Genomic DNA, 13,782 nt, shown 5'->3' on the forward strand with positions numbered 1-13,782 from the left:
AAAAGATTTTCTCTAAATCTGCAGTTATGATATCCTCTTTCTCAACCCTAATGTTTGTGACTTCTCTCTTTTAATTGATGAGATTTTTGACAGAATTATCTACATTTATTTAATTTTTTAAAACAAAATAGTTTTTGGTTTTGTTTTTTGTTTTTTGTTTTTTTGTTTTTTTGAGTTGGAGTCTCGCTCTATTGGCGATCTCCGCTCACTGCAACCTCAGCCTCCCGGATTCAAGCAATTCTCCTGCCTCAGGTTCCCGAGTAGCTGGGACTACAGGTGCGCACCACCACGCCCGGCTAATTTTTGTATTTCTAGTAGAGACTGGGTTTCACCATGTTGGCCAGGATGGTCTTCATCACTTGACCTCGTGATCCACCCTCGGCCTCCCAAAGTGCTGGAATTACAGGTGTGAGCCATCACGCCTGGCCTAGTTTTTGTTTTTATTAATTTAGTTTACTCTTTTTTTGGGGGGGGGGGGGCTGTTACTTTATATCTGTGCCAAAAACAACAAAACAGATATTTATATATATATCTGTCACCAAGGCTGGAGTACAGTGGCATGATCTCAGCTCACTGCAGCCTTGACCTCCCAGGCTCAAGTGATCCTCCCACCTCAGCCTCTGGAGTAGCTAGGACCACAGGCATACCTCACCAAGCCTGGCTGATTTTTTTTATTTTTTTGTAGAGGCGAGATCTCACTATGTTTGTTGCCCAGTCTCAAACTCTTGGGCTCAAGTAATCCTCTAACTTTGGCCTCCCAAAGTGCTGGGATTACAGGCATGAGCCACCACCATGGCCAGCCTTGCTTTTATATTTATTCATTTTTGGGGTTTATTAACTCTTTTTCTAGATTTTTGAACATATATATATATATATATATATATATATATATTTTTTTTTTTTTTTTTTTTTTTTTTTTTTTTTTTTTTTGAGGCAGAATCTCATTCTGTTGTCCAGGCTAGGGTGCAGTGGCATGATCTTAGCTCACTGCAACCACCATCTCCCAGGTTCAAGTAATTGTCCTGTCTTAGCCTCCCAAGTAGCTGGGATTACCAGCATGTACCACCATGCCCAGCTAAATTTTGTATTTTGAGTTGAGTTTTCACCATGTTGGCCAGGCTGGTCTTGAACTCCTGACCTCAGGTGATCTGCCTGGCTCAGTCTCCCAGAGTGCTGTGATTACAGGCGTGAGCCACCACGCCCAGCCTTTTTCTAGATTTTTGAGTTAAATACTCAGTTCAGTTATTTTTCAATCTTGTTTTCTCCTTCTTTTTTTTTCTTTTTCTTTTTTTGTTAAGAGACAGAGTTTTGCTCTATTGCCCCAGCTGGAGGGTAGTGGCACGACCTCGCTCACTGCAGCTCACTGCAACCTGCAGCCTCCACCTTCTGGGTTCAAGTGATTCTTGAGCCTCAGCCTCCTGAGTAGTTGGGACTACAGGCGTGTGCCACCATGCCCAGCTAATTTTTGTTATTTTTAGTAGAAACGGGGTTTTGCCATGTTGGCCAGGCTGGTCTCGAACTCCTGGCCTCAAGTGATCCACCCACCTTGGCCTCCCAAAGTGCTGGGATTACAGGTATAAGCCACCATGCCTGGCCAATCTTGTTTTCTGATAAAAAATATTTTGAGGAATGGTATGTAACCTCCAAAGGTGCGAGCTTTGAAAGATAACAGTCATTTGAATGTTCTCGTTTTTAGTTTTAGAAAATAATTTTTATGGCCGAGGCCGGTGGATCACGAAGTCAGGCGGGCGGATCATGAGGTCAGGAGATCGAGACCATGCTGGCTAACACGGTGAAACCCCGTCTCTACTAAAAATACAAAAAAATTAGCTGAGCGTGGTGGCAGGCACCTGTAGTCCCAGCTACTCGGGAGGCTGAGGCAGCAGAATGGCGTGAACCCGGGAGGTGGAGCTTGCAGTGAGCCAAGATAGCACCACTGCACTCTAGCCTGGGTGACAGAGCGAGACTCCCTCTCAAAAAAAAAAAAAAAATTATTACTTTGTATCCTTACCTCACAATAATATAATTTTAAAATATTGTCTAATTGTTAATATGAAAAAAGTATAATAAATCTATCACAGAATCTATTATGTCTGGAAACACAAGGGAGAAATAATGTACTTATTGCACTTGTTTCTTTTAGATAAACGATTAGACTAATTGTATTAAATTTAGAGGTATTGCATAGAAAAGATGATGTGGAGGTTAAGGAAAAAATATTCAGTGGCCGGGCGCAGTGCCTCATGCCTGTAATCTCAGCACTTTGGGAGGCTGACGCAGGCAGATCACGAGGTCAGGAGTTCGAGACCAGCCTGGCCAACGTGGTGAAACCCTGTCTGTATTAAAAATACAAAAATTATCTGGGCATGGTGGCATGTGCCTGTAATCCAGCTACTCAGGAGGCTGAGGCAGGAGAATTGCTTGAACCTAGGAGGTGGAGGTTGCTGTGAGCCGATATCGTACCACTGCACTCCAGCCTGGGTGACAGAGCAAGACTCTGTCTCAAAATATATATATATTTTTTTTTTCAGCATATTATTTGAAATTAGAACCAATATTTTATTTAAAATATGTTTGTTCTGTTTCCAAACTTTTCATACAGTTTGCTATTTAACACTTACAAAGCAACACATATAAACATTTGTATACAATAATATTCTACACCGGGGAATGGAGACTTAGCAAAGTTCAGTTTCATAAAGAAAGCATGTCCATCACAAATTAAAACAAGGTGGATGTTCAGTCTCCACACATTTTTACAAATCGAGCCTGCTACAAGCAAGTAGGCTTTCAGTAACTCATCTGGAAGGTATTGGAAGGATAAAAATAGACTAAATAATCAGAATTTCCATTCTAGGAGTTTCCTGCTTTTTCCTGCATCTCAATTGTCAGTGCAGGGCCTGGCTATTTCACTCAGTGCTAGGCAAAGACAGTGGAAGCTTGTTAAAGCCACAGCTATTCAGGCTGCCAGATTGTCCAGGCATTGGCCTTTGCCTGCCACGAAACAGCTCCTTTCCTGTCTTCATATCTGAGTGGAAAGAGCAAAGGTGGGAGACTGTATAAAGACGCAGAAGCCAGGATGACAACAAGTGTGTAGGATTTTACAAGCATTCATAGGTTCCTTTTCAAGGAAAGCCGGGTTTCTAGAATCTGTCAGCTGTCTGCTGGCTGGCATGGCAGCCTAGTTTATGGGAGAAGCACACTAGGGAATCCTCCCTTTTCTGGATTATAGAGATAGGTGGAGTCGATAGTCACAGGGCATTCTCATGTGCCTTCTTTTTTTTTTTTTTTTTTTTTTTGAGAAGGAGTTTTGCTCTTGTTGCCCAGGCTGGAGTGCAATGGCGCAATCTCGGCTCACCGCAACCTCCACCTCCCGGGTTCAAGCGATTCTCCTGCTGAGCTCAGCCTCCCTAGTAGCTGGGATTACAGGCATGTGCCACCACGCTGGCTAATTTTGTATTTTTAGTAGAGACGGGGTTTCTCCATGCTGGTCAGGCTGGTCTCGAACTCCCGACCTCAGGTGATCTGCCTGCCTCGGCCTCCCAAAGTGCTGGGATTACAGGCATGAGCCACTGCGCCCGGCCTCATGCGCTTTTTACCATTTTAGTTACTTTCTTTCCTGAAGCCATCCTTAAAACATAGATGAATGTGAGTTTCTGGGAACTATGTGACCTTCATTCCCCTACATTTTTTATATTAAGGTGGCAGATTTCCTCCTACTCAGCCCAGCCTTCTGAATAGGGTCCAAGTCATTGATTTATTCATTTATTTACCTCCTATGTGGGGTTTGGTGTGGAGACTCACAGAGCAGTGAAGACGTGGTGTTTTTCCTTACACAGTTTACAGTCTACTGGGGAAGACTAATGTTAAGCACATTCTTTCGTAAATTGCAATTATGACCATTGCTCTGAAGAAGCAGTAAAGGATATTATGGGAGTGTTAACAGGAGGGCCTGGTCTGGACTGCGAGGGTCAAGAAGCCTTCCCAGGGTGGAGGCGAACTTTTGAGATGGCCAGGAAGAGATGAACGGAACTACTCAAAGAAGCCAAGTGCAGAGTTTCAGAGGTGAAAGAAACCAAAGATACCATCTAGGGAAGCCCAATCTCCGCAGGCTACCAATGAGAAAACGGAGGCCAGGCAGGGTGGGAGGATGGGTAAGGGACTTACTTGCTGTTAGCACTGAAGTTACACAGCCTGTGAGCCGCGGGGCTGGAGATGCAAACCGAGCTTGGGTTTCTTAAGTGGGTAGGAGTGGAGATGTATATGGGAAGGAGAAGGGATTAGGAGTGGTGGAAACCAGGTAGGTTTTAATTTAGTGCCTAGTCTCCTTCAGCTGCAGAGCTGCCTCCTGCGGTGGGGGAGGGGATTAAAGATGACTCAGACCTGCCCTAGCCCAGAAAAACTCCGTTTGCAATGTTGAAGCATAGTTTTTATTTGGGTTTGGGGGAGGAGGTACTGAACGCACATACAGGCAGAACAATAAGTGTAGAGTTCAGAATTGGGAAACCAATCCCTCTTCTGCAGCTGTTTAGCTGTGTGATTTGGGATAAGTCACTTAACCTTTCTGAATTGCAGTTCAGTTTATACTTTTGTGCGTTTCTTTCAGTCTTTTTCTGTACATTTTAGGAGCTTCTTAGAGATCAGTCGTGCCCCATATTTCACCTCAGTCTTTCAAAACTAAAGCCTCTTGTTTGGTAGAGCTGTGTTTCAGCCCCTTTTACAGAGCAGTTTGCCAGCCTGTGCTTGCCCAAACATCTAGAGAATAACTAGCAAGCGAGCCAGGAGAAGATCCAGGAGCTGTAAGAATCGTTAGCAACTGAGCATATTTCTATAAACCAATAAAGGTTTTTCTGTTTTGTTCATCTGTTACCCTTATGCTGTTGCCACTTTCACATGCAGTGTCTGTAGGCGGAGAGTATGAGATAACAGCATTTCACAAATGAAAGTGAGTGGAAAAGGCCTGCTTCCCCTTTAAGGCAGTCTCAGCTCCAGCTCCCTCCCCTTTCCTGATTGACAAACCTACCCGAAGTCACATGATCTGCCTCTATTTGAAGGTCACAAAAAGCTGCTTCCTTTAGAGACAGAGGGGGAGAGAGAGAGCAAGAGGGAGAGTGTGTGAGAGAGAGTTAGTTCAAGCCAAAATGGCCGACAGAGTCTCTGCTGGTTTCTGAATATTTAAAATACAAAAAAACAGATAGACAAAAAGAATTCATTTTTTGGACCTTTTTTCATTTCCATTTCTACCTTGTATGCCTCAATTTGCTGGATTTAAGCACTGCTGCACTTTATGAGGTTGGTAAATATTTTCAATTTTTTTAAACCAATTGATTTATATGGATCTTGTCTAACCGTTTTCACTGGTGGTGTTGCAAATCGACATTTGTCTAGCATGGAGACTGGCTTCAGACATTTCGTGGATCTGTGTAAATCAGACCCGTGATGTACTTTGGTTCGGCATTTTAGAAATGGAAAAGACGTGGTAAAATATTTAGATTTTGAAGTGATTTAATTGCACTTTTAATGTATATGCAGATTTTTCATCATCGTTTCTATCTTGCAATAAATGAAGCTGCGAGTAATTGGAAATTTGCTATTTAGAAAGAGGTTTTTAAAAACACAGACCTCCCCCTCCCCCCTTAAATCTGCTGCAAAAATTTGCATAAATATAAATGGGTTTGCATTCTTTCGGCTGCTAAGGCCGACAAAGGATCTGGGAGGGCAAGCCCTAGAACGGGAAAGCCTTTTTCTATCTTTTTATTTTTTAAACTGGGCCCTCCTTCCTAGAGAGATGTAAAACCTAAAGTAAGACCTAATACATTTTAAACATCAGGTTGGGGGCGGGTGAACACCAGGAGGTTTGGGGTTTGTAGATTCCCCTGCTTGAAAACCTCCCAAGCAATATGTGGCTCACCCCTCTCCTTTCTGCGCGCGCTCATTTGCACTGGGTCTCTGTGTGTGTTCTCAAATGTGCAGCCAGATGCGCTTTTATTTTGATCGTGGATTCAACCAAAGGGTAGGACTATGTTGTAAACATGGTGTTTTAAAGATATGAACAGCTATTCACCGCGATTGGAAATTCTTTATCAGTTCTCCCTGTGTATTAGCCTTCTTCATTCCTCACGAAATAAAATTTTTGTTTAATTTTACACAGATGCAAAACTGGGCTTTTCAGCATAAATTCATCGTGTGGGTGTGTGGTTGCCTGTTTCGGCCATGTATCCACTGCGAAGTGGTCATTTAGGGTCACATGTATAAGTAGCAGTCTATGTGATTGTTAGTAACCCCTGAAGCGGTGCAGTGCCTGAAGTTAAATTCCATTACTCCTAATGCAGGATTCTAGAAGCCTGAGAGCAGGGAGGAAAGAAAGCTGAAAACTTGCTTTCTCAGAGCCTCCTCCCCCTATCATTGTGAGAGTGTGATGTAATGCTTCTCGGTCTGGTGGGCTGAAAGGATTGTAGTTTGTGATGTGGCGGGTAAATTGCCCCCACCCCTGGGTAAATTACTCCACCCCCCTGAGCATATCCCTGGCTCTGAGAGGCCTTGTTTTCTTTTCTCTTTTTTTTCCTAATTTGTATCCTCCTGATTTATGCTGTGGCATATTGGCATGAGAAAGAGACTGTTCTTCTAAATCTGTTACAAAGTATAGTTTAGAAAAGGCATTTAAAATATGCAAATGGTTGAATTGTCATATCCCCATCATTAAATATGTAGACGTGGATTAAAGCTAATTAAGCATAAATGGAATAATTTTGATCAGAAGGGAGCAGTGTTTTTTGTTGTTTCCTTTTTAATTAATCTAATTATGAGATGCTTACTGGGCCTGAAAGTGTTAAAAAAGATAAAGTGGAAAAAATGCTGGACCATTTTGAAAATTTGACAGTCTGGAAGAGGGTGTGTGGTGCTTTCAAAAGCTTTATTCACTCTTAAAATGGATTGGCCTCTTGTGCTGAAAATGGCCTGTTTCTTTGGGCCAATTGTGTGTAGATGAAGGGACTTTCACGCTAATTTAACAAAAAGACTTTCCATTTGAATACATAAGATAATTAAAGCCCTCTGTCTCTAACAAGCAAGGATTTTATTATTTTAAAAAATTAATGTTATGTTAGTAATGGTAATAAATACAGAAGTGACTGTTTAGATTCACTGTAAATTTTTTGATGATATAAATTCAGCTTTTGTGTAAGAAGGATTGGAAACATTACATTAAAGAGGTAGTCTAGAACAAAGTTGTCTCTAAATTTTTTTACGGCTTGAATTTAAAGGGAAAAGATAGAGAAATTACCTTAGTGATAGAGAGTGTTGCATTGTGGTAGACCTAAAGGAAAATCAGAGCTCTGATTTTTGTTGCTGTTTTTCTGAAAATGAAAGCACTTTTTTAGGGCTTTGCTTGTTATATGATTCATTTTACACCTATTTCCTAAAGTTGGTCTTAATGAAGAGGAGAGAAAAACCTAGGCTTTCCATGTTTTGCCATTAGCTTGTTTTTGTGGCTGTGTAAACATATGAATGGCAGGTTAATTCAGTTTGCAGAGAGGAGGAACCAGAGCAGGGTACCTGCTGTTTTAGGCAGAACAGAGAATGATACAATGAATGCCATTTGATTCTTTGAAATGTTTTTTATAAATATTCTTTTCCCTCAGATAATTAAAAGGTGAGATAAATAAGACCTGGCTTCACGTATGGGAAGCATTATGGTTCTGGTAAGTTGATAGCTCGACTGCCATTTTGGATCTCAGATCCTGCAGAGCCAATCCTTCTGGCTCACCAACACGATGGTCATCCAGAAGGAAATGAAAATGAGTAATCAATTAAGTGTGCAGATGGATAGTATTTAATTTGTGCCTTCTGTTGAAGTTTTCTTTCTGTGAGTACTGTGAATTGAAGCTTTAAAAACTTTAAAGATGTGGCCGATGTTATGAAGAGCAGTATCCAGGGGTGTTGGAACTTGCAGATTGTGGTTTTACTTTTTAAAAATGAGATGGCATATGCGGAGGAAGTTTCTTATTGGAGAAAGTGAATATAATCCCTATTAACCGCCCCCCCACCACCACCAATCTGTATTTCCTAATGCTGGATCAACTAGTGATAATATCACAACACTACTCTGTCTCAGAAAAAAATGTCACAGGTTCATGACTGAAACATCACAAAAATTGGTAGCATTCATCAGAAGTGGTATCTCAATTTTAAAGTGCTTTTCAGTCATTCCATCTGGTTCCCAAAAAGGAAGCTTTGGCATCTTTGATATATGGTGCAAACTCAGCTCTGTTCTTCAGCTGTGAATGGCCATTTGTTATTCTGTATGGCCACTCGGATGGTCCTTTAAAAACTTCCGAACATCGAAGCAGAGACTTCTAAGGCTTCTCCAGCTCTTCAGCTCTACAAGAGACACTGAAAGAGTGTTATGCGATGACGAGACCTTCAGGTTCTGCAGAGCAGGCTGAGCAGCTCTGGCTATTGAGGACCACCCTGAGGAATAAGGGTGGTCCTCACCCTACCCAGCTGCCCCATGACTGAAAAGTTTGGGGAGATTTTAATTTTTATAACTCAGATCATATAATCATTGATCATCTGCAGTTTAAGCTGGACACGGCCCTGAGGCAATGCAGATAGATGAATGTACTTTGTCCCTTTCCTCAAGGAGTACCAGGTCAGCATTATTGGTAAACAGATCGTCACAACTTGGCAGTTTACGTGCAACATTCAGAGCAAGTTCCTGGTTACAGAAGTATCTGAGTATCTGCATTAGGAGAGTCTTATTTTAAAATTTCTTAAAGAAGCCAAATAGGCCAGTCATAGTGGCTCACGCCTGTGATTCCAGCACTTTGGGAGTCCCAGGCAGGTTGATTGCTTGAGCCTCAGGAGTTTGAGACCAGCCTGGGCAACATGGCAAAACCCTGTCCCTACAAGAAATTTTAAACAAAATTAGCTGGGCATGGTTGCTCACGCCTGTCATCTCAACTACTCAGGAGGCTGAGAGGTGAAAGGATAGTTTGAGCCGGTGAAGTTGACACTACAGTGAGCCAAGATCGCGCCACTGCATTCCATCCTAGGAAACAGCGAGACCCTGTCTCGGGAAAAAAAAAAAAAAAAAAAGCCGGCCGGGCGCGGTAGCTCACGCCTGTAATCCCAGCACTTTGGGAGGTCGAGGTGGGTGGATCACGAGGTCAGGAGTTCGAGACCAGCCTGAACAATATGGTGAAACCCTGTCTCTACTAAAAATACAAAAAAAACTAGCCGAGGATGGTGGTGCCTGCCTGTAATCCCAGCTACTCGGGAGGCTGAGGCTGGAGAATTGTTTGAACCCAGGAGTTGGAGGTTGCAGTGAGCCGAGATTGTGCCACTGCACTCCATCCTGGGCAGTATAGAGAGACTCCGTCTCAAAAAAAAAAAAGCCAAATAATTACCCCATTTAATAATTTTTAGTTATTTAGATATTAGACTTCTTTAAGTGGAACTTGTTTCTGTCTGGTGGCTGGGGAGAGGGACAGCAGATGCTAATTGTTTCTCTGTACAGTATTGTTCGTGGATTTACTCTAATCCCACTTTCCTCACCTGCTTCTTATGATTAAGACGGGTGTCGGGGGTAGGGTGGAGTGAATTGAAGCCACTTGGCCAGAAAAGGGATTTATTTAACTCATGACAGTGACATCTTAACATTGTTTTCTTCTTTCCATCATATATTTATCCAGCAGTAATTTATTATGCACTGATGTAGGTGCTGGGGCATCTAAGAATTAATTTGGTTGGCCCATTGCCTTCAATAGTTTGGTTCATGTGGAAATATTTGCCATCTGGTGACTAACTATATAACTTACTGCTTTAGGTTATGACTGAGATAACTCCTTAGTTATCTTTTCTGATAATCAGGGAATGAGTGGTAATTTTTTGCTTCTGGTAGTTTTGGAGACTTCATTGAAGGTTTGACTTGATAGTCACTTTATTAAACATTGTCTTTAGCTCTGTGCACTATCTCTTCAAAATTATCTTTGGTATTATCTCTGAGAACTTTGCAGCCTGGAATTGCCTTCCTAGTTATTTTATCACATCCTTCAATTTTACTTTTTTAACACTTCTAAATTGTATCACCATCTGAAATTATTTGTGTATGGTACGTCTCTCTCCACAATACTATCCGGTTTCCTGAAAGCAGAGACCTTATCTGTTTTCCTCACTGTTGTATCCCCAACATCTAGAACAGGGCTTGGCAGGAGTAGATGTTGAGTGAAAATGTGTGAGTATAAGGTCACCAGGACTCACTGTGTGACGACAGTAGGCTCGTTTCCTCACCAGCAAAATGGGGATAATATATTGTTGCGACGCATAAAGGAAATGCTATATGTGAGGGCTGGGCACCTAGTCTTGTTGCTTAGTAAGTGTTTCCTTCCCCTTTGCTGTATCTCCCTTTGTTGAATGAACCAGAAAAGCTTTTATGGCCCCACAGAATGGCTCTGTTCTTTCTCGTGGCTACCAGGATCATGAAGCCTGTGCAGTGATTGCACAGAGCTTTAGCCTGCACAAGGACAGGAGCAGCACGGAGCCTTTTCTTTTTATTCAAGTCCCTACATTCCTGTGGTCTGATGTCGTCTCTTCATAACTCTCCAGTTTCCTTCAGGCTGTGCCTCTGTGTTGTATCCATGTTTACTTGGCTGTTTTTCATACATTTTGTGCTTTGCATCAAAAGGTTCTGAGCAGTTTTAAATGAATTGGTCTTAGAGTTTACAAGGCAAAGGAGAACATTGAATACAGCGTTTTCTCCCTCATTGTGATTATTCTGAGCCCACACATGTAAATTCTGTTTATTTGACCAAATTATTACTAGGTTTTTTTGTTTTGTTTTTTTTTTTAAATATGAGATGGAGTCACTCTGTCACCCAGGCTGGAGTGCAGTGGCGTGATCTTTGCTCACTGCAACCTCCGCCTCCTGGGTTCAAGTGATTCTTCTGCGTCAGCCTCCCAAGTAGCTGGGATTACAGGCGCCCGCCACTACACCCAGCTAATATTTTGTATATTTTAGTAGATACAGTGTTTCAGCAAGTTGGCCAGGCTGATCTCGAACTCCTGACCTTGTGATTCACCTGCCTCTGCCTCCCAAAGTTCTGGGATTACAGGCATGAGCCACCGTGCCCAACAACCAGTTTTGACTCAATGGGCAAAATGAAAATTTAGGTCCATTGCCCACTTTATACAATGCTGTTGAATTAATATAGGTGACAGAAACATAGCTTTCATTTATTGACGTTGGAATTTGTTTTTTAAAAAACCTAGAAAATGATCTGTTTACTCATTCATTCTGCAAATAATTACTGAGTGCTTTTCACATGCCAGGTGTTGATAAGTACAAGTACAAGCCTAGCAGTAGTGTGAAGATTTTCTCCAGACACGACTGCTGAAGTTAGAGAATAGATGCAAGGGGCTGGCTGGTGCTCAGGGTGTTTGGGGGTTACAAAGGACGGACACCTAGAGAGAGAACAGCTTCTGCAAAGACCACGGGGCACTAGTGGACATTGGCATGTTTGGGGAACAGCATAGAGAGTACTTTGACATGGTTGGAGTGTCGTGTGCTGAAGGGAAGAAATAATCTGAGAAATGAGAGGTAAGCTGAAAAACTAAGCCTTGACCAGATGCAGAAGAGTGTATAAGCTACGTTTGAAAGTCTTTTTCCTGAGAACAGTTGAAGGATTTTTAAGTGGGAAAGTCACTTGTTCGGATTGGATTTTTGAAAGATGATTCTGGTGTGTTGTGGAAACTGGCTGGGACGTTGCACGTAAGACCAGATGATACTGTAGTAATCTCAGGTCATAGTGGCCTGAACTGACAACAGAGTTGGGGACGAATGAGTTCCAGAGGCATTTAGAAAGATTTCGGAGGAGTTGGTCATTGGGTATGAGAAGGCGGGGTTGGAGAAATGTAAAATAACACCTATGTCTCTGGCTGGCTTCTTACGGGAATGGTGCCACCATTCATTGAGTTAGGGTGCATTTACATGAGGCACAGGTGTGGGGTTGAGATTATGAGATCAGTTTTGGAATCATTGAATCCTGAGATATCCAGGTGAAAGGCTGGAGTAATTACAAGTCCGGTCTGGAGATAAAGACTTAAGAGTTATCAGTAGTTCCAAATTTACCTTTTTTTTTTTTTTTTTGAGTCGGAGTCTTGCTCGCCAGGCTGGAGTGCAGTGGTGCAGTCTTGGCTCACTGAAACCTCTGCCTCCCGGGTTCAAGCGATTCTCCTGCCTCAGCCTCCCGAGTAGCTGGGATTACAGGCAGGCACCACCATGGCCAGCTAATTTTTGTATTTTTAGTAGAGACGAGGTTTCACCATGTTGGCCAAAATGGTCTCGTTCTCTTTACCTCGTGATCCGCCCACCTCGGCCTCCCAAAGTGCTGGGATGACAGGTGTGAGCCACCTCGCCTGGCAAGATTTTCCTTTTTAAGTTGATTTCTTTGGTAAGATGTCCAAAGATGGCATACCTGTACTATGCAGTGCAAGGTGCTGTTCAGTGCTATTAAGGGGATACTATTTTATAAAGATAAGGCAATATACTGTCATTACCATAGTGATTATTAGAAGTACCAAAGGAGTTTGAGGGAGGAGAGACACTGATTTTAACTGTGTTGATCAGAGAAAGCTTTCTTAAGGACTTTGTATTTGAGTGGAACCCTACAGATTGGGCAGAATGGTGGTGAGTAGACTCAGGGCAGGCTGTATTAGCTAGAGGAAGGTGGAGGAGGACTAGGTGTGTCCAGGGAGGATTGAGGGGAGGTTGCACACATGTAGAGGAGCTGAGTGCCTGCTAAGTAGTTTGTATTGCTATGGTAGACGGTGGGGACCTGTTGAAAATTTGATGGCAGTGCAGTGAGAATTTTGATATGGCAGTGGTGCAGAGGAGGACTTGGTTGGGGGGCACTGAATTGAGAGGCAGGCAGGCCAGTTAGGGGATAAAAGGACTGTTATGAAAGGTCCTGCTGTAAGGCTATGGCCATGCGACTGGGGACCAGGTTTTTAAGGTGAATGATGGGAATCTTCAACCAAAAGGAAGATGATGCATTCCAGGTCAGACTTACTGAACTGGAGAATTTGGTGGGACTTGGCAATGGAACTGGTTAGCAGGCAGCTGGCAGTGTGGATCTGCAGCTTGAGAAGGAGGTCAGAAGTGGAGATAAAGACTTGGAAGGCCTCCGTGGTGGAAGTGATAGTCGAAGCTAAGGGAGAGGATGAGGTCACCGTGGGAGTGTAAAGAATAGAAAAGAGAACTGAGAATGAGACCTTGAGGACAGGAAGAGAAAGAGGACCTGGGAAAGGGTAAAAAGAACGGTGGCTCTGTAGGACAGTCATTCCTCATCACAGAAGATGAGGGAAGAACTGTTCGATCACAGGTGTGGTCAGCAGTTCAAATGCTGCACAGGAAGAAAAGTATTTGGTTATGGCAACATTCCTGAACCTGGTGTTGGGAGGTGTTCCAGTGTTGGTTTGGGAATCATTCAATGACGCCAGCACCACCCAGTAGAAACCGAATACAAGCCACGTGTGTTATTTTAAATTTTCCAGGAGTCACATTAAAAAAGTAAAAACAGTCCAGGCACGGTGGCTCACGCCTGTAATCCCAGCACTTTGGGAGGCCGAAGTGGGCGGATCACGAGGTCAGGAGATCAAGACCATCCTGGCCAACATGGTGAAACCCCATCTCTACTAAAAATACAAAAATTAGCTGGGCGTGGTGGTGGATGCCTGTAATCCCAGCTACTTGGGAGGCTGATGCAGGGGAATTGCTTGAACCTG

At 42.9% G+C, this 13,782-nt stretch overlaps 1 protein-coding gene across 7 annotated transcripts in view; it reads left to right on the forward strand.

Moving 5' to 3' along the window:
- Positions 1-13,782, forward strand: part of TNRC6B (trinucleotide repeat containing adaptor 6B) — a 285,267-nt gene that overhangs the window by 128,964 nt on the left and 142,521 nt on the right. The window contains exon 1 of one of the 7 annotated variants that reach the window (XM_054469561.2): positions 4,852-5,292. The exons of 3 other annotated variants lie outside the window; for them this stretch is intronic. In XM_054469561.2, the coding sequence (XP_054325536.2) occupies positions 5,288-5,292 (5 nt within the window). In that variant the 5' untranslated portion in view covers positions 4,852-5,287. Of the gene's footprint in view, positions 1-4,851; positions 5,293-13,782 lie in introns of those variants that run through there. 3 more of the 7 variants (XM_063662947.1, XM_054469564.2, XM_054469566.2) reach the window with 3 other exon arrangements.

Source organism: Pongo pygmaeus, chromosome 23 (assembly GCF_028885625.2).
Source record: "Pongo pygmaeus isolate AG05252 chromosome 23, NHGRI_mPonPyg2-v2.0_pri, whole genome shotgun sequence".
Taxonomy (NCBI): Eukaryota; Metazoa; Chordata; class Mammalia; order Primates; family Hominidae; genus Pongo; species Pongo pygmaeus.